Source organism: Vulpes lagopus, chromosome 12 (assembly GCF_018345385.1).
Source record: "Vulpes lagopus strain Blue_001 chromosome 12, ASM1834538v1, whole genome shotgun sequence".
Taxonomy (NCBI): Eukaryota; Metazoa; Chordata; class Mammalia; order Carnivora; family Canidae; genus Vulpes; species Vulpes lagopus.
The window spans coordinates 6,077,475-6,097,054 of NC_054835.1; the positions used below are offsets into that span (position 1 = coordinate 6,077,475).

General features: G+C 54.3%; 1 protein-coding gene and 1 non-coding gene across 2 annotated transcripts; one reads left to right on the top strand and one right to left on the bottom strand.

Annotated features, from left to right (window-relative positions):
* Window positions 1-2,651: 2,651 nt before the first annotated feature.
* On the bottom strand, window positions 2,652-2,742 carry TRNAR-UCU. The gene is given in 2 exon segments: window positions 2,652-2,687; window positions 2,706-2,742. It is a non-coding gene; the product is annotated as a tRNA-Arg (tRNA).
* Window positions 2,743-3,085: 343 nt separating this feature from the next.
* SLC27A4 (solute carrier family 27 member 4) lies at window positions 3,086-17,106 on the top strand. The gene is made up of 13 exons (XM_041726330.1): window positions 3,086-3,392; window positions 4,716-4,882; window positions 6,445-6,839; window positions 8,165-8,323; window positions 10,265-10,334; window positions 10,455-10,546; window positions 11,360-11,469; window positions 11,673-11,882; window positions 12,057-12,183; window positions 12,815-12,952; window positions 13,137-13,301; window positions 13,393-13,539; window positions 16,079-17,106. The coding sequence occupies exons 2-13, from the start codon at window positions 4,722-4,724 to the stop codon at window positions 16,234-16,236; spliced, it is 1,932 nt and encodes a 643-aa protein (XP_041582264.1). The 5' UTR covers window positions 3,086-3,392; window positions 4,716-4,721; the 3' UTR covers window positions 16,237-17,106.
* The last annotated feature ends 2,474 nt before the right edge of the window (window positions 17,107-19,580 follow it).

The following is a 19,580-nucleotide window of genomic DNA, read 5'->3' on the forward strand; positions in this document are numbered from 1 at the left end:
CAGGGTCTGAGGACAGAGAGACCTGGACCTGCCACTGACCAGCACTCTACCCTTGCAGTACTGTCACCCCTTTGAGCCTCTGGGAAGGCTGTAAAATGGGGAGAGTACCTACCTATCCTACAGCAGGGACGTTATGCACGTGTAGTGGTTTTGCACAAAGTAAGCATTAGAAGTAGAAGCTGTTAAAAAAAAAGAAAGAAAGAAGTAGAAGCTGTCATTTGCCAGGAAGTCCCTTTGAGGCCTCTGAAGTCACCATGTACACAATGAAGCCAGAGGTATTTATTTTGCACACACCCAGAGTGAGAGGACTTTTATAGTTCAGAGGTCCTAATGCCAATGCAACCAAGTATCTATGGGATAAGTGTACGCTGCGTGCCAGGGGCCAAACCACTTCAGTCCCCTGGGGATTTTTTTTTTTTTTTTTTTTTCCCCTGGGGATCTTTAGTGCCTTCAAGTGAGTCCAAATGTTGGTCTCTTATCTGGCAAAGTCTGGAGGTTTAAGAGCTGATGTTAATTCCCTAATGCAGGGCAGACAGGGGTCCTGTCAGTAGAAAGGAACCCAGTATGAGGTCAGCCTAAACTCAGCCTGTCCCACAAACGATAGCACCCAGCTCCTGCCCTTAGGAACCCCCAGGGGCTCCTCCTGCCCCCAGGATAAATTCCTCAGCTTATCACACAAAGGCCTTTCCCATCCCATTTCCCACCACATGGCCCTCCCCTGTCCATGAATCCTGATGCACAGGCCCACTAGTCTCCAGTTATTTCACAAATACCTCTGAGTGTTGGCTAAACGCTGGGGATTCCACAGTGATAGAGACAGCTATATCCCTGCCCTCTTGGAGTTGAACGGTTACAGGAGCTGAGGGCCTTTGATGTGCCACCCTGTGCTGAGAGCTTGACCCACATCATCTCGTTGAATCTGTACCCAGCCCTAGGAGGCAGGGACCATGATGACTGTATTCCCATTCTATAATAAGGACATGGGAAGGGGCGCCTGGCTGGCTCAGTCTGTAGGGCATGGGACTCTTGATCCTGGGGTTGAGTTTGAACCCCACATTTGGTATAGAGATTGCTTTAAAATAAAATCTTAAAAAAAAAAAAAAATGAGGACACCAAGGCCATAAGAAGTGATTTGCCCAGTGCCTCAGGGGGGGCTAGGAGTATAACCCAGATGTCCTTGACTGAAAAGCAAAGAAGCCAAGTCATAATAATGTGTAGTGCATATCCACTACACATATGGAGAGCACTTGGGGGGCAACCCATTTAATGATCTAATCTCCACTAGTCTCTCTGTGTCCAACTAGACTGTAAGCAATTTAAGGACAATCTTGTTACCGCTATGTCCCCTCCCATCTCCCCCTCAGGCCAGGCCCAGGGTCTAGGTGGAGTGCCGCCCTGGCTTCATGGTTGTGACCAGGCTGGGCGGAGGAAGAGTTGTGGAGCTGGCCACAAGCACCATCTTCTAAACTCTCCTTTGTCCACATTACATATAACCTCAGCAGATGATGTGGAAATGATCATGTTTATATTGATGGATCCTGGTGTGGATCAAGTCAGAGCCTCCAATTCACTCTCCCTGTCATTCATTCAACACACATTTATCAAGATAAGCCCTGTGGACATAATCAGGAAGAATCTTCGTGTCTAGATTTTGCATGTGCTTTGTGGTCAGTGACCTTATAAACTACAATAATAAATATGTCAAATGCTAACTCAATCTTATAGTATGTTCTCATTTTTATATATAAGAAAAAGTGGAGACTTTGAACTTCCAGCTGAGAAGGTGATCCATATGTGTTGGATGCCAATGCCCATGCCCATCACTACTGCCCTACACTGCCTCCTGAATATAATAGCCATGGGGGAGGTAGAGCTTTAACTTACCTAGGTTCTCCAAAAGGATGCACTTTATACTCTGCCAAGTACTTCTCAGATGAAAATTTCATTTTTAATCCCAAGGACTAGACCCTGAAAACTGCCCCTCCCCTCCCCTTTAAGGACTTCCCACTGGACTAAGGAATTAGGGATGTATTTAAGGATAAGTGGTGGGGCTCCTGGGTGGCTCAGTCAGTTGTGCCTCTTGATTTCCACTCAGGTCATGATCTCAGGTTTGTGAGATGGAACTCCACCTTAGGGTCCACACTGAGCACAGAGTGTCTGCTGGCCCCTTTCCCTTTGTTCCTCCCCCGCTCACATTCTCTCAAATAAATAAATAAAATCTAAAAAAAAAAAAAAAAAAAGATAAGTGGCAATTGTGGATGTCCAACGTGTTTAATTATCAAGGAACCAAGTTTTCAGAGGCCCAGAGCCACACAACGCTGGGGAGCTGGCCAACGGCCAAGGACTTGGCAGGTAGCAAGACAAATACAGTGGTAGGCTTAGAAGTTAGTTGATTTGCTGCAAGGTCAGAGCGATCAGAGGCCAGTTAGGTACAGATCTTCAGCTCCATGCCCTTTGTACCACTAGGTGTGCCACAGTGCTTACAAGATACCAGGGATAAGAAAGGATTCCTGGGCAGGAACCTGACATCACGTTTACTGCCGTCCCAGGTGCACAGTGCCAGCCTCAAGTCTGCAAATTTTCTGAACCATGTGAAGGTACTGGAGGCTGTAAAATATCCCCATGAAAGTGAGGGAGGAGCTATCAAAATTCGACTCTGGTGGGACTCGAACCCACAACCTTTGAATCACCACACCCCGATCGGCTAGAAGTCCAATGCGCTATCCATTGCGCCACAGAGCCAGCTACTTGTAACTCCCAGTTCACCTCTGTGTCTACACCACCCTTTTAGCGTTCTTCTAGGTGTAGCGTTAGCCTTTTTGGAACTCTGCCCATCTCCGCTCGCGTTCTCCGGATTCTCCGCCCACGCTGCGGGCGGGGGTGCTCCCCACCACGTGCGAAAGCCAGGGGATTGCCGGCTCTGGGCCCAACCCCAGCCCGCGGGTCTCCTTCCCACCCCGGGGTCTCCGCGGTGGGGCGGGGCTGCGCGGCGCGGACTACAGCTCCCAGCGTGCCGCGCGGGGCGCCGCCCGAGGCCCTCGCGCGCGCAGGGCGGGCTGGGCCGGCAGGCGTCGGGCGCGTTGGGGCTGCGCGGTGCCGAGGTCTCTGCGGCTCTTCCGCCGCGGGGAAGGCGCGGGAGGCGGTGCTGTGGCCTCGCGCAGCCGGTTTGGGTTGCAGAAGGCGGGCGGGGGAGGAGCGCCGCGGGCGGGCGGGGCCGGGCTGCGGGCGGGGCTGGCCGGGCGGCCGGGCCATGCAGGGCGCAGAGCCGGCGAAGCTCTGCTGAGACCTGGCTCTGCGCGCCCAGGGGCGGCCGATGCCCCCCGCGCTCCCCACTACGCTGCCGCAGCCAGGCCGCATCTGGACGGGGCGCCGCGCGGCGGGGCCAACACCGGGTGAGCATAGGCCAGGCCAGTGGGTCCCGGGCAGGGAATGTGCCCGGCTGAGTCCTGGGGAGGTGGTGGGGCGGGCTGGGGTGAGGGGCGCGCCCTGCTGCTCTAAGTCCTGGCCGGGCGCTCTGCTGCCCTGGCTGCTCAGAAGCGAAGGCGGTTCGCAGTGACCTGGGACGGGGGCCCGAGGGCTGTCGGCATCCCCTTCCCTTCTCGTCCCATCCCCCAGCCTTCCGGGACGGGTTCCTGTTCTCTGTCCTGGCAGGCTCTGGGAGCCCAGAGGTCTGAGGACCTTAGAGATCTCGGCATTGGATATGGGAGCGCTGATTTTGTCCCCCTCCTTGTTTTTGCTTTTCATGTGGAGAAGGGAGGAGATGGTCTGTAAGAGCTCCCTGTGGTCCAGACCATGTCTCCATCCTGGCTTGGAGACTGTCAGGCTCCATTATAGCCATGACCTTCACCTCCTCCCCAGGAATAGAACCCTGAAAGAAAACTGAGTCCCATCTGCTGCCTCTTGAGCAAGTACCTAAGACGCCAGGAGTAGAGACTAAGAGTCCTTCCTAATCTCCGTCTAGTCAAGCCATTCCCCTTCCCCTATAGGCTAGTCCCCACAGAGTCATCTCAATGGCTTGCCAACTGTGTTTTTTCGGGGTGACTTCAGGGCCCTCCTGCTCCCTTAATCACCTTTCCCCTCTAGGCGGTCACCTCTTAGGCACCTCCAAGCTCTAACCTGTTTGCTCTGTCGCCCTCTGTGGGCCAGCAGAGACATGGCACTATCCGGGTTTGTGGGCTGGGACTGAGCCAGGCCCCTTACCAGGAAGCTGCCCTTTTGGGTGTTGTGGCTTGGCCTAGTCATCCAGAGAACCTCCTTGGGTCTTTGGATGAGGAGTCAAACCAGAGACACTTAAGTTAATATCCCCCTCCAAGCCATATTGCTTAGAGATCCTGGATATCAGGAAAGTGGACCATCCTGTTTGGGCTGGAAGTGCTTCCGAGAGCAATTCTCACTATACCTCTAACACAGAGGGGGAGACTAAAGCCTAAAGTAGGAAAGGAATTTACCCAAGGTGATGGGGGTAGTTTGAGGAGGAGATGGGACTAAGGGGCTAGAACCCGGCCTCTGTCTCTTAGCCATGGAACTCCTCATCTCAAGTTCCTCCCCTCTAGCCTTTCCCTTCAAAACAGCCCTGGAAAGGGACCCCATCCTCAGCTACCTACTCAGCATGGCTAAGCCTCACTACAGGTTGACCCCTGGGATCATAGTGGCTGCCTGGGCTAGGAGGTAAGGGACATAGACATTTGGCTCCACTGACTATACTGTGCCCACAGACCACAATGCTGCTCGGGGCGTCTCTGGTGGGGGTGCTGCTGTTCTCCAAACTGGTGCTGAAACTGCCTTGGACCCAGGTGGGGTTCTCCCTGCTGTTTCTCTACCTGGGGTCTGGAGGCTGGCGTTTTGTCCGCATCTTCGTCAAGACCATAAGGCGTGATATCTTGTGAGTATCTGGTCTAGCCCATCCTAGGGTCTCCTACTTCCCAAAATCTCTCCAGACCAAAGTTCTGTGAGCAGAGGGCCCCCTGGTCCCCAGAGGAGCAGCCTCTGCTCTACCCCCTTCCCCTGGCAGTGGTACCTGGTATCTCCACCTCCAAGGTGAAAGTGTTGTCCTAGGGGATCTGCCTAACTTGGTGCTGTTGAGCTTAGGGCAGATTTAGGGGCCCAGAATGTACACTGAACACCAGGTATGTGAAGAAGACATCTGCAAAGGGTCTTGAGGCCATGCTATGGCTTATAAGAGAATGAAGAGGAACCCTGTGGGAAGGACCCTGTCCATAAGTCTGAAAGGGCACAGAGTTCAGAGCAGGGCCCTGAATCAGGTATCTGGGGAACTTACTCCCCAAAGAAAGTCAGTTATGGTTCACAGGGCTCTTCTGTACCAGAAACACCTGCTGCTACCTACCCTGAGCCAGGCGTCAGGCTGACTCTGGAGCTCAGGGAGGAACAAGGCAGGCCTAGTCTTGGGCCCAGCTTAGACTGGTCAGGGAGATAGGAAGGAGATACAGTAAATCCCTAAACTAACAAAACCTTGCTGGCAGAGCCCCTGGCAGTCTTGCTTACAGGTGGTGTCCCACGGTTCAGCACAGTGACCCACACTCAAAACAGGCAGCTCAGCACTTGTCATCTGAATTGATTGTAAAAGGAGGTTCTGAGTGGCCACTGCAGGAAGGGTGGTAGCAGAAAGCTGTGGGAGTGTGGAGCAGGGAGAGATGGCTTCAGGCCAGGGCCTTGGGGAATCAGAGAAGGCCTCCTGGAGGACAAAAAGCTGTATTCAAGAGGCGCCTCCAGGTGATGGGAGCAGGGTATTCCAACCAGAGGGCACAACATCTGAATAGGCATAGAACTCAGGGAGCTAAGAACTTTCAAAGGTCAGATGGGGCAGGGGCAGGGCAGGAGAGGGAGATATTGCCAAATGGTTCTGCATTTAGTGAAGCTCTGGGCCCAGGACTAAGTGGGGCCCCAGGGACCAGGTGGTAAACAGATGGAGCCCTGCCCTCAATAGGTTCACAGGGAGGGAGATTGAACAAATCTCAAACTTATCCCTTATTTACTATGGTAGGGGTCCGAAGAGGTGCAGTACAGGGCTGTGGGGGATCTCAAATGAATTGAGACTTTTGACTTGGGCCTGAGAGTCATGAAAGCTCTGACAGAGCAGCGGACTCAAAGCAGAGCTTCTTGAGTCCTGGGCGTTGAACCCTGATGCCAGAGAGGACCAGGGACCTAATCTCAGCTTGTGAACTCCGGGTGAGCTATGGTCCTGCAGAGCCTCCTTTCCTCCCGTGTACTGAGGAGGGAGTTATCGTCCGAGTCCCTGGAGTTAGTGCAGCATCAGTGGGTCAGTGCCTGGCATGGTGCCTGGCGCCCAGGTGCTGGGAAAGGGCAGTGTTACAAGTGATCAGGCTCGGGAGTCTCAGGCCTGTGGGATGGCAACCTGGACCAGGATATTGGGACCACCCACTCCCAACCCCAGCAGTCACAGTTCCCTTTCTTGTTTCCATGTAGTGGCGGCATGGTACTCCTGAAGGTCAAGGCAAAGGTCCGGCGGTACCTGCGGGAGCAGCGGACAGTGCCTATTTTGTTTGCTTCTACGGTACAGCGCCACCCAGACAAGACAGCCTTGATCTTTGAGGGCACAGACACCCACTGGACCTTCCGCCAGCTGGATGATTACTCAAGCAGCGTGGCCAACTTTCTGCAGGCTCGGGGCCTGGCCTCGGGTGATGTAGCTGCCCTCTTCATGGAGAACCGCAATGAGTTTGTGGGCCTGTGGCTGGGCATGGCCAAGCTGGGCGTGGAGGCGGCCCTCATCAACACTAACCTCCGACGGGATGCCCTGTGCCACTGCTTGACCACCTCCCAGGCCCGGGTCCTCATCTTTGGCAGTGAGATGGCCCCAGGTGAGTCCCAGGGCTGTGGGGTCAAGCAAGAGGTCCCACAGGGTCTTACACAGACCACAGCCCCCCTCTAGGCCTGGGGGAAACTGTGTGTGGCTCAGGGGTTAAGGGCATGAACCCTGGTATCAGATGGCCTGGGCTCTGTTGCTTGTAAGCTGGAGATACTGACTAAGACTAGAAATGTCTGTGACTCAGTTTCCTCACTGTAGTACCTACCACATATTATTTTCAAGATGATACTTCACCAGAAGTACTAACAGTGCCTGATGCTAGGTGAGCCCACAGATGCAGTGGTAGCGATTCTTGTGACTAATTAGGCCTCATTTGCTTCATCTATAGAATGAGAACAAGAATGTATCCTCTGGGCAGCCTGGGTGGCTCAGCAGTTTAGTGCCACCTTCAGCCCAGGGTATGATCCTGGAGACCCAGGCTCCAGACGTCGGGCTCTCCTTGCATGGAGCCTGCTTCTCCCTCTGCCTGTGTCTCTGCCTCTCTCTCTCTCTCTCTCTCTCTCTCTCTCTCTCTGTATCTCTCATGAATAAATAATCTTTAAAAAAAAAATGTATCCTCTGCTCTCCTGCAGAGCTTATGTTTTATTAGCTGCCACATTGAGCACTGACTGAGTACAGAGCTTGGTGCCTTACAAAAGCAGCCCTAATCTTCATAAAGCCAGGTGAGGTAGGGATGGCCATCTTGGCTTTACAGATGAGGAGACTGACATTCAGAGTGGTGTGAGGAGCTCACTTAAGGTCACACCAAAGCAGGATTTCATCCTGGGATGATGGCCAGGGAAGGTTACTGACATATGGAGAAGGGAAGAGGAAGGATCCCGAAGGGAGAGGGGAGAGGGTTGGACAGATCCAGAGGGAGGCTGAAGTAGAGCTGAGGGGTCTAGGACTGGCCTATGCCCAGCATAGGTGAGCATCCAGTCAGCTATAGTGCATGGGGGGGCCTGAAGAAGCTGGGGGCTGCTGACCTCTGGTACTCCACAGATGTGCATGGTACAGTGTGGAAGGGTGCAGACCTTGGCATGTGAGAGAGCCAGCTTGGAGTCCCAGCTCCAGCACATTCTAGCTGTGAGCAGGCCTTCCCATTCTTGGAGCCTGTCTCTGTTGGTACCTACCTCCTGGGCTGTGTGAGCAGGAGAGTGCACGCAAGGAATCTGCCGTGTACTTAGCCAGCAACTAGGGAGCTGAGGTGCTTCAGTCATCTTCTTCCCTACACACAGCTTGTCTCCCCTTGACAACACGCCAGCTCTGACACAAGCAGAGGTCCTGGGGACATGAGGTTCCTGGTCTGTCTGCTAATTGGCTCTGTCTCCCCTGCAGCCATCTTTGAAATCCAAGCCAGCCTGGACCCCTCACTCAGCCTCTTCTGCTCTGGCCCCTGGGATCCCAGCACCCTGCCCGCCAGCACGGAGCACCTGGACCCCATCCTGGAAGATGCCCCCAAGCACCTGCCCAGTCGTCCTGACAAGGGCTTCACAGGTGGGCCTCCCACCCCACAGAGGGGTTCTCAGATGGGCCCAGGACAGAACGCTGGCCCCAGAGCCAGAGGCCTGGGTTCTTCTGCAGACTTGGTGTGTGAACTGGAGTGAGTCCTGTCACCTCCCTTTTTCCAACTGGGAAGATGAGTATAGTGACCATGGGGTCACTCTGAAGGCTGATGTATAGCTGATGTATATGAAAATGCAAGACATGGTGCCAACAACTCAGGAGTCCAGAAAACCTGATTCTTTAGCCTTCATTGCCATCCATCATGTACAGGGTCACATGGATCCTAGGAAACCACTGGGTCTGAATTTCAGCTGGGGTTGGGCCAGGGGCTAAACCCTCTAAATATTAACTCTGCACCTATTCGGTACCAGCCCCTGTCAGCCTGCAATCCTCTCTCTGCACTAGGCTGCCCTGCCTCCCCATCCCTTCCTCCAGGCAGCCTTCCAACCCTGCATCCTCTCCTCCGCTCCACTCTGCTCTGGGGAGCCCCCAGTTTGCTATACCACCCAGAGGCTCAGAGCTGGCACTGAGTTCATGCCTCAGCCCACTGCTTCCCTTGTGACCCTGAGCACCTGAGCTGTCCTCTCTCTGAACCTCGGTTCCCATAGTCGTAACAATGAGGGTGGTAACGGAACCGATTTTATGGAGTGGCTTTGAGGATTGAAAATGAGACAGTGGAAAGCTCGGGTGTGACAGGAAATGCTCAGGAACCAGTCTTTGTTGGCATCATGGTCATTTTATCTCTGTCATATGTGAATTTTGTCTCCTGGGTACTTTTTTTTTTTAAGATTTTATTTGGCAAAGAGTGAGAGAGCATAAGTAGGGGAAGCAGCAGGTACAGGGAGAGGGAGAAACAGGCTTCCCACTGAGTGGGGAGCCCAATGTGGGGCTCAATCCCAGGACCCTGAGATCATGACCTGAGCTGAAGGCACACTTAATCTACTGAGCTACCTATGCGCCCCTCCTGGGTGCTTTTGTAAGCTACCTGAGGGCAGGGTCTCTGGCTGGGTCAGCCTGGTGTCTTCATGGTGCCCAGCCAAGGGCTGGCATAAGCAGGTATCCAGGGGGCATGAGATGGTTGATGCATGACATGCAGTTTTACATGATGTTCCTGACCTAGGACTCTACTCCAGCCTGGTGGGCCCGAGTCTCTATAGAAACTAATGTGACAGGGCAGCCCAGGTGGCTCAGTGGTTTAGCGCCGTCTTCAGCCCAGGGTATGATCCTGGAGACCCAGGCTCCAGACGTCGGGCTCTTCCTGCATGGAGCCTGCTTCTCCCTCTGCCTGTGTCTCTGCCTCTCTCTCTGTGTTCTCATGAATAAATAAATAAAATCTTTAAAAAATAAAAAAAAAAAAAAGAAAGAGAAAGAAAGAAAGAAAAGAAAGAGAAAGAAAGAGAAAGAAAGAAAGAAAGAAAGAAAGAGAAAGAAAGAAAGAAAGAAAGAGAAAGAAAGAAAGAAAGAAAGAAAGAAAGAAAGAAAGAAAGAAAGAAAGGTGACAGTCCCTGATCTAGGATCAGGGTGGGGTAAAGAAATGATCTGTAGTGGGGGGATCCCTGGGTAGCATAGCGGTTTGGCGCCTGCCTTTGGCCCAGGGCGCGATCCTGGAGACCCGGGATCGAATCCCACATTGGGCTCCCGGTGCATGGAGCCTGCTTCTCCCTCTGTCTGTGTCTCTGCCTCTCTGTCTCTCTCTCTCTCTGTATGACTATCATAAATAAATAAATAAATAAATAAATAAATAAATAAATAAATAAATAAATAATTTAAGATAGGTCTTGTTGGCCTGTTTATAAAAAAAGAAAGAAAGAAAGAAAGAAAGAAATGATCTGTAGTGGAGAAGCTCTCTGTGCACCCTACTCCCTGCAGCCAGTGTCTTCCCAGCCCTGTGCTGTCTTTTCTCACAGCCACTTATGTGTCTGTTTTCTCTAGATAAGCTCTTCTACATCTACACATCAGGCACCACAGGGCTGCCCAAAGCTGCCATCGTGGTACATAGCAGGTAAGGGGCAAGTGCCGGGGGTTGGGGGGTAGTGGGTGCTGGGGATGGGTGGCAGGGCCCGGGAGCCCGTCCTCCTGCCTCCCCAGAGGCCTGCAAAGCACTCTCTCTGTGCCCTCCCAGGTATTACCGCATGGCTGCCCTGGTGTACTATGGATTCCGGATGCGGCCCGATGACATTGTCTATGACTGCCTGCCCCTCTACCACTCAGCAGGTAACACTGGGCCCATTTTCTCAGCCTCTGGTGCCCCTGGGCCTCAGGAACCCCACCCCTCTTGGCAGGCAGCATCTTGTGGGTAGAAACACATGAATTTGGGAGTCAAATGTGGGTTCAAACTCAGATGTGGCCATTGACTGGACCTCTGAACCAAGATGGCCACACCAGCCTCACAATGTGTGCAGCTGTGTCCCACAGGGCACCCAGGCTAATCTGACCAGCCAGTTCATTTCCACAGGTATGCACAGCCTTGCTGCTTAGGAACAGAAACACAGAAATGGAATAATTATAGTTCCTGCCCTCAAGGTGCTTCGAGTCAGGTGTGGGTTTAGGGCAGGGTGAAGGATGGGAACTCACCTGACTAATATAAGAGATGGCATGGTGAGTATGAAGACAGGTAGGGAGTAGGAGCTCAGCTCAAGAGAAGAGTCCAGTGATGGTCAGGAAGGCTTTCTGGAGGAGATGCTCCCAAGTCAGGCAGATGTGAGGTGCAGAAGCCAGGAGTGCTAGCTTGGTCCCCCTCTAGCTGAATGGCAGCATTACAGGTACAGGAGCAAGAGCTTGGGGCCAGCTCTAGGACCCCCAGGGACAGTCTGAGGAGCATGCACTCGTTCCCACACTGGGGAGGCAGCAGGGAACTATGGGAGGTGTCTGATGAGGGGAGAGGTGTGATTAGTTAGTGTTGGAGGAACAGGACAGGAAGGAGGGACTGAGGAAGGGCCTTTGAGGAGGTGGGCTGGGCAAGAGGAAGCTCTGGAAGGAGGGATCTCCCGGCTCCCTGACCTTCACGGCCCAGCCCTCCACCTTTAGGGAACATCGTGGGAATAGGGCAGTGCCTGCTCCATGGCATGACAGTGGTGATCCGGAAGAAGTTCTCAGCCTCCCGGTTCTGGGACGACTGTATCAAGTACAACTGCACAGTAAGTGAGAAGGGCAGAGGATGAGCCGCCCAACCCCTCATGACCTGCCAGCCCCACATGGGGACATCTGTCTGGCAGCTGAAGCCCGTCACTCATTTGGGGGCAACATTCCTGTTGTTCTGATGGGGAGACTGAGGTCCGCGGGATTGGGAGGACAGGAGGGAGCAGCCGAGGGCCACCCTCACACCAGGTCCACCCCCCAGATTGTGCAGTACATCGGCGAGCTGTGCCGCTACCTCCTGAACCAGCCGCCCCGGGAGGCGGAACACCAGCATCGGGTGCGCATGGCACTTGGCAACGGCCTCCGCCAGTCCATCTGGACCGACTTTTCTAGCCGTTTCCACATCCCCCAAGTGGCTGAGTTCTATGGGGCCACTGAATGTAACTGCAGTGTGGGCAACTTCGACAGCCAGGTGGGCAGCGGGGCTGTGGAGGGTGGGCAGGTCCGGCTAGGAGTGTGGGCACTGGAGACCCTGCTGTCTGGTTGGGGCAGGGCAGTTGTGGGAGTGTGGGCACCAGGCTCCCCACCATTGTCCAGCCTCAGGCTGGTGGCGGGAGAGCCCAGGCCCAAGTCTTGGCCTTTGCAGGTGGGGGCCTGTGGCTTCAACAGCCGCATCCTGTCCTTTGTGTACCCCATCCGGCTGGTACGAGTCAACGAGGACACCATGGAACTGATCCGGGGGCCCAATGGTGTCTGCCTTCCCTGCCAACCAGGTCTGTCCCAGGGTTGGAAGTGGAGTCAGAGCAGGAGAGTTTGGCCTGGGAGGAGATGGGACTGGGCTGAGTGGGGAGCCCTTTTCTGACCAGTGGCCATCACTTGGCTCTTCTTTTAGGGCCACAAGTCATTTATATCTTCGTCCATCCGTCCTTCCATTCCTCATCCCCTCTGTCAGTCCATTGAGTCACTGTTGTGTGGAGGACCCTGGGATTAATCCTAGCTCAGCTCCTTAGCTCTGTGCCTGAGTCCCCTCATCTGCAAGTGAGGCTGATGGCAACACTGCATCCTGGGGTTGCTCTGGGGATCATGTATGCTGAAGAACGTACGCCTCTGAGCAGAGCCAAGGGACCAATGAGTGCTGGCTTTAGTCAGGCTGTCTACACAGAGCTTGGCCACCTTTTCGTATTCATCTCTCCATCTGCTCTCCAGACATTACTGAGTGCCTTTGTGCCCATCAGACCCACCAGGAGAAGCTCCCTGCCCTCAGGGCTTCTGCACCAGAGCCCATAGCATTTCTGTGGGAAGCACTGTAACCAAAAGTCAGATCGAGATTCAGGGTGAATTTGGGCTGGGGAACTGGTAGAGGAGGCCACCAAGGTAAAGGTGCCCCTCTTTCTCTGCCCCCAGGTGAGCCAGGCCAGCTAGTGGGCCGCATCATCCAGCAGGACCCCCTGCGGCGCTTTGATGGCTATCTGAACCAGGGTGCCAGCAATAAGAAGATCGCCAAGGACGTTTTCCAAAAGGGGGACCAGGCCTACCTCACTGGTGGGTGGGCACTAGCCCCTTTGATATGGGCAGGGTGGAGAGGAATGAAGGGGCCCTCTCCCACCTTTGGAGAATACTGCCCAGACTGCCCCAGTTCCAGCCCTCTTTGTCAAGAGATCCTGGGGTCCCACATGGTCGACTGGCCCAAGCCCTGCTCAGATAGCACCCCCGGCCCCCCCCCCAGGTGATGTGCTGGTGATGGATGAGCTGGGCTACCTGTACTTCCGAGACCGCACAGGAGACACGTTCCGCTGGAAAGGGGAGAATGTATCCACCACAGAGGTGGAGGGCACACTCAGCCGCCTGCTGGACATGACCGATGTGGCAGTGTATGGTGTCGAGGTGCCAGGTACCTATGGGGCACTGGGAGGTGCCAGGTGTGTATGGGGAGGCACTGCCAGGGGTCACTGCCACCTCACTGTCCATGCTGCCACCCCCAGGAACTGAGGGCCGGGCTGGAATGGCTGCCGTGGCCAACTCTGCTGGCAGCTGTGACCTGGAGCACTTTGCACAGCTCTTAGAGAAGGAGCTGCCCCTGTATGCCCGCCCCATCTTCCTGCGCTTCCTTCCTGAGCTGCACAAAACAGGTATGTTCCCGGGGCTCCAGGGTGGCTCATTCAGTTAAGTGTCTGCCTTTGGCTCAGGTCATGATCCGGGGTCCTGGGATTGAGCCTCCCGCATCGGGCTCCCTGCTCAGCGGGGAGCCTGCTTCTCTCTCTCCTTCTACCCATATCCTCCCCCCCACACACACTCATGTTCACACACTCTCTCTCTCAAATAAATAAATGAAATCTTTAAAACAAAACAAAACAAACAGGTGTGTCCTCTCCCTTGGTGCAGCTCACAGGTTCCAGGCCTGTGCCCCTTCTTGGTTCCTTTGGAGAGATCCTGGGGGGCTGTCCCTTGCCCTTCTCCCACAGCATTGCTGCGTCATTGGTAAACACCTCTCTATATACAAGCAAGTGGGCCGAGCCGTCAGAGACAGAAGGTTCAAATATCCATTAGTGGTACAAATGTTTACTGAATAACTATCGTGTGCCTGCCAGGCTCCATGCTAGGCCTTTTAGGGATAGAAGTGACAAGTTCTGATGGGACCTTTGCCATCTTGGAGTTTCTCTGTAGCAGTAGGAGAGGCAGCACAGGGCAAGGCATTCCAAGGGCAAAGAATAGAATACAAACTGAACTGACAGAAAAGCAAACAAAGGGGGTATGGGGTGCCTGGGAGGCTCCCCTGAGGAGGTGATCTTTGAGATGAGACCTGAATGAAAGGGTAGGCTTTACAGGGTAGGCATTCCGGGCTGGTCCCTAAGCCAGAAGGGCACTTGGGCACAAGGGGAAGGAAAGGAGGCCCCCAAAGCTGGAGCCAAGCTGTGGGCAGCGGTGTCAGGTGGGGCAGAGAGGCCAAGTGGGGAAGACTCTGGGCTGGGGAGGGCCTGGACTATGTCAGGCTCACTAACTGCTCAGCCTTGGGCCACCTCCCTTGTACTGGTCATGTTAGCCCCTGTCAGGTGATAGGCTCCTGGGAGCCCCTGAAGCAGGTCTAATGGGGACACTGGTGCCAGGCTCATGATTGAGGCTGGGAGCTCCTGAGGTTTGGGTGACAGCTGACTTCTCTGTGTAGGAGAAGCAGGGAAGCCAGCATGTTTCAGAGGCTTTGCTCCAGAATAAACGTCCCTTAAGGCAGCCTTTTTTTTTCCCCCTTGCTTGTGGGTCAGCGATTGGGGTTAAGTTCAGCTGAGCGATTCTTCTGTTGATGGATCAACTGCCATCACTTGTGACTCAGCTAGGGCTGGAAGGGCTAGAGTGTCCTTACTCGCTTGTCTGGCTCCCCACTGGTTGCTTCTGCAGCACTGTCCAGCAGAGCTGTCTGCAATGATGACGATGTCCTATGTGCATGCTGACCAACACTGCAGCCTCAAGCCCCACGTAACCACTGAGCATTTGAACTGGGACCAGTTGACTGAGGAAGTGAAGTTGACATTTTTCTTCATTTCAATTACATGTATATAGGCCCATATGGCCAGTGGCTATCGTATTGGATAGTACCAGTCCAGGGGGCATTCCTGGGATGTTTCCCCTCTACTCTGGTGGCTCCTCACCCTTCAGAGACTACGCTGGTGCCAGGCACCTCCCCTCCTGGAGTGGAAGCTGCAGGGCCTCCAAGGCCTCAACTCAGAACTCCCATGTTCTTTTGGTCAAAGCAAGTCACAAGGCCAGTTAGATTCAGGTGGAGGGTGAGAAAGACTCTAGCTCTTGTTGAGAGAAATGGCCAAGCCACAAGGCAGTGGAGTGTGTGTCCAGGTAAGGAAGGAACCTGGCCATTTCTAGCAATCTCTCATACCAGGGTTCAAATCCCAGCTCCTGCACTTATTAGCTGTGTGGCATTGACACAGGTATGTGCCTCCCCACGCCAGTCTTCTCATCTCTCCAGTGGGATGATGCCAGTGACCAAGACTTGTGTAACTTCTGTGACTTTTTTTTTTTAAGATTTATTTATTTATTCAGAGAGAGAGAGAGAGAGAGGCAGAGACACAGGCAGAGGGAGAAACAGGCTCCATGCAGGGAGCCCAACGTGGGACTCCATCCCAGGTCTCCAGGATCACATCCCGGGCTGTAGGCGGTGCTAAACCGCTGCGCCACCAGGGCTGCCCACTTCTGTGACTTATGACTGAGAAGACATTGCTGTTGAAACTATTTGACATATGTTAGAAGCCAAAAACATGTGCACTGTAGAACCCATAGAATATGGTGGAGCACCTGCCTCTGGGATTCGTGTGCACATTAGATGAGCCTGTGCCTGGAGGTTCTCAGAGCACTGAAAGCCCAGGTTCTGGCCCTCCCTCTGCTGTCATTCAGGGTGTGTGGATCTTTTCCCTTCTTTGATTCTCAGTTTCCCTAGCTGCAAGAAGGCAAGTAGTGCTACCACGCCCTCCCGCCGTTGTGCCAGGGCTGCTCTGAGCAGCAGTAGTAATACCAACAGCTGGAGCTGCCTTTGCAAAGCTAGGGCTGTGCTCCACTCTGCTCTGTGCCCATTCCCATGCTCTCCCCAGCCCTCCTCCTCCTCCATCCCTCCAACTTCAGGCCCCCTGCCCTGTACCCTCTGACTCATCCTCTCTGCTCCCTCAGGGACCTTCAAGCTACAGAAGATGGAGCTTCGGAAGGAAGGTTTTAACCCGGCAGTTGTGAGAGACCCACTGTTTTACCTGGATGCCCGGAAGGGCCGCTACGTCCCGCTGGACCAGAAGGCCTACGCCCGCATCCAGGCGGGCGAGGAGAAGCTGTGATTTGCCCTGACTCCCTCTAAGGGCCAGCGGGTGCTGGATCCAGAGCCCCAGCTCCCACCCCAGAGGGGTCATGGGCAATGCTAGACCAAAGCAAGCAGGGCCCAGCACCTCCAACTCGAGGTGCTGACCCCCTCCCCCTCAAAACTGCCAAGTGACTCACTGCCGCCGCCTCCTGCCCCTCATGAGGCTTTCTGTGAAAGCCTCAAGTCCATGTTATGTCTTCAAGGCCAGGTGGGGCCACCAGGCCCCAGGCTGAGACAGACTGGGTCCCTCAGGATGATGTCTTGGGTCAGGGCAGGGGCAGGTGGAGCGTTGCAAAGTACTCCCCTGAGAGTAGGGAGCTTGTAAATGGGACGAGGCCCAAAGCCCCCAGACTCAGGAAGGCAGCAGAGTGGGCAGGGCCTACAGTGGCTATTAATCAGGTGGCAATGAGGATACTGGCCCCAGAGCTTTTCCAGTATCACTCAAGATTGCCTGCACCTCCAGGACCATAGGAGGAGGACTCCGACCTGCAGCAGGCAGCCTGGACTGAGTGCCCCACCACCATCCTCCTCTCCTAGGTGGCTGCCTGGCCACCTCTTGGGCAGGACCTTTCTCCTTGTAGGTCTGTCCATGTTACTTTCTCCATCTCAGTCCTGGGCTGGCTATGAGAGAAGGGGTGGGTGGGGGGGCATCGCTCAGGGGCCAATAAACTGCCTTGACTCCCCCTAGCCTAGCCTGTGTGCATGCCACCTGAGCTCACCCCACCTGCTCGGGCCCCACCTCCTGCCCCTCCAGCCCATTTACTTGTTCAGACTTAGGGATCCAGCAGGTAAGATGCCCTCAGTGAGTTCACAAGGTATTTAAATAGCATGAACTCGAAAGTCCAAAGCAGCTGTATCACTTCTGAGTTTGTGGGCTAGGGCAAGTGACTCAGTCTCCCCATCTGAGTCAGGAGGATTCAGAGAATACAGGTACACATTTTGAGGAAAGGGCCCTTCAGAGCTTTTGAGGGAGAAAACCCTGACCCAGGGGCAGATCCCATCTCCAGATGCTTGAGGGTGTTGTTCCCTTTGCCTGGGGTACATATCACCAGGGTTCTGGGGCTGTGTGAGCCAGAGCAGGGCTGCCTGACCAACTCTGGCAGAGTCCAGAAAAGCTCAGTGATATTCCCGGGGCTGCAGCACCAGCAGTGCCCGTGGAGAGCCAGCTGTCTCCTAGGCCCCATGGCTGGAGTCACACCCAGGCTGGAAACGCACAGCCCGTTGGGAAAGGGATCCAACTCAGACTATGGCAGTTATCTTTGCTATGTAAGCTTCCCCAGGGTCTGTCACTTGCCAAGGTCACATGGGGGGGGGGGGGCTAGAATGCAAACCGGAGCCCCTGTTGCTTCCTGCTGCCCCACTGCCTCCTGGTGCAGCAGGCCAAGGCAAAGCCAAAAGAGCTTTCATTCCACCCATGCCTGTGGAGCCAACTGTGGGCCCCACCCTAGGCCTGCAGCTGAAGGTCCAGTTGGAGGGGGCCGGGATGAGATTTAGGATGCCCCCTGAGGGAGTGACTTGGATTCAGATAGAGGAGTCTAATGCTGCTCTTGGGGACCAGTGGGAGGCAGAGCTAGAGTAGAGCCCTTGGAGAGGTGTTGAAGGGGTTTAAGGCAGAGGGAGACAGTCACGGCTGCAGTGTCCCAGTGTGGCCAGCAGAGGGCATGCAGAGCTTGGAGAATCCCATCTTGGCCCTGAGCGCTCAGCCTCCAACAAAAGTGGGAAGGAGGGGCTGAGATCTGGCCCAGGCAGGTACCCAGGCCAGAGCGCCCCATGGCAGGACTTTGAGGGCCCAGGGTCAGACTTCTAAGGTGCTGGACCTGACTGACAGCAAGGCTTTGTGTCTTTAATCCTTCGCAGGGAGTGAGTGCTTTCCAATGGGCTAGTGCCCACCCCACCCCCACCTTGGGCGGAGGGGCATCCTTCCTTGAGGTTCAACACAACTACCAAAAGGCAGTATACCGTGGCAGTTAAAAGCTCCAGCTTGAACAGATGTATTCAAGTCCATTCACCAGGCTAAGCCTCAGTTTCTTCTGTAAATGGAGATCTCAGATAGCTGTGAACATGCATTGTGCCTGGAGATCTCTAAACACGCAGTCTGGTGCTCCTATCTGCTCAGTATGTAGCAGTTACAAGATTAAAAAAAAAAAAAAGATATATATTCAGGTGTCAAGACCCCAGACTAGGCCTGAGTTGACCACTTCCACACTGTTCCCCCTACCCCTGAAGGGCCTTGGGAGCTCTAGCATCTGCCTCTGGTCATCCTCAAGCACCGCTGTGTGAGTCATTATGGAGTAGATGCTCAATATGTGCTTGTGAGGTTAACGATAGCTGTTGTTTATTGGACATTCCTGACGTTTATATGGTGTTTCACAGTTTACAAAGTACTGTGTCAAGTTCATCTATGGAGCTGATTCTAAAGGCCTACATGGGGCTGGGGGCAGGGGGCAGAGGTGGTGCTTAGTGAGCAAGACAGATCTCGGGAGCGACCATCTGGAGTCAGGGGACTGGGAGCTAGTGAGTAAAGAAGCAGAGTGTGTGGTTAGCTGCAGCTACTAACCCAGTGCCCTGATGGTCATGTTTCCTGGTCAGAAGAGGCTTTTCAACAAAGAGTTATCCAAGAATTGGAGGGACAAGAGTAGCAGAAAAATATAAAGGCCTGGAAATACAGGGTGACTGGGACAGATTACAGCAAGCAGTGAGGCTGCAGGGAGTGCAGGTTGGGGATGGAGGAGAGCTGAAGCCAGTTGAAAAATTAGTCCTTTGAGAGCACTTGTACTTGCACACTTCCAGAGACCAGGAGCTATGCTAGGAGGTCCCGGCATTGGGTCAGACCCACTTCCTTAGACTTGCTAATGGCCACCACGGATGGAGCCCCTCCTATGTGCCAGGCGCTTTGCAGCTTTGCAACGTGCTTTGCTGAATGAACCCAAGCACTTGGGTTCATTAAATCCATAACGCAAAGCTGCTACTATTTTCATCCCCACTCCACAGATGAGAAATCTGAGGCTCAGGGAAGCAGTCTTGTGGAGGACCACAGAGCCTGTGAATGGCAGGGCTGGGATGCAAACCCCCTTCCCAGAGCCTCAGCGTTCCTATCTGCAACAGTGCCGGGGGAAGGCTGGAATGGAAGGAGCCTGCCTTGAGCATCCCCGGAGGTCCTACCGCCCTCAGGACAGGCAAGTGGCTGACCAGGCCGGTGCTTGGCGTATCACTTTCAATCCCTGGGAAGAAGGTTAAATACCTCCGAGAGGCCCATTGAAGTGGTGGCAGCAAGGGAGGGGGTGACCAAGTGACTTTCAAAGGGGCCTGAATGCGAGGACG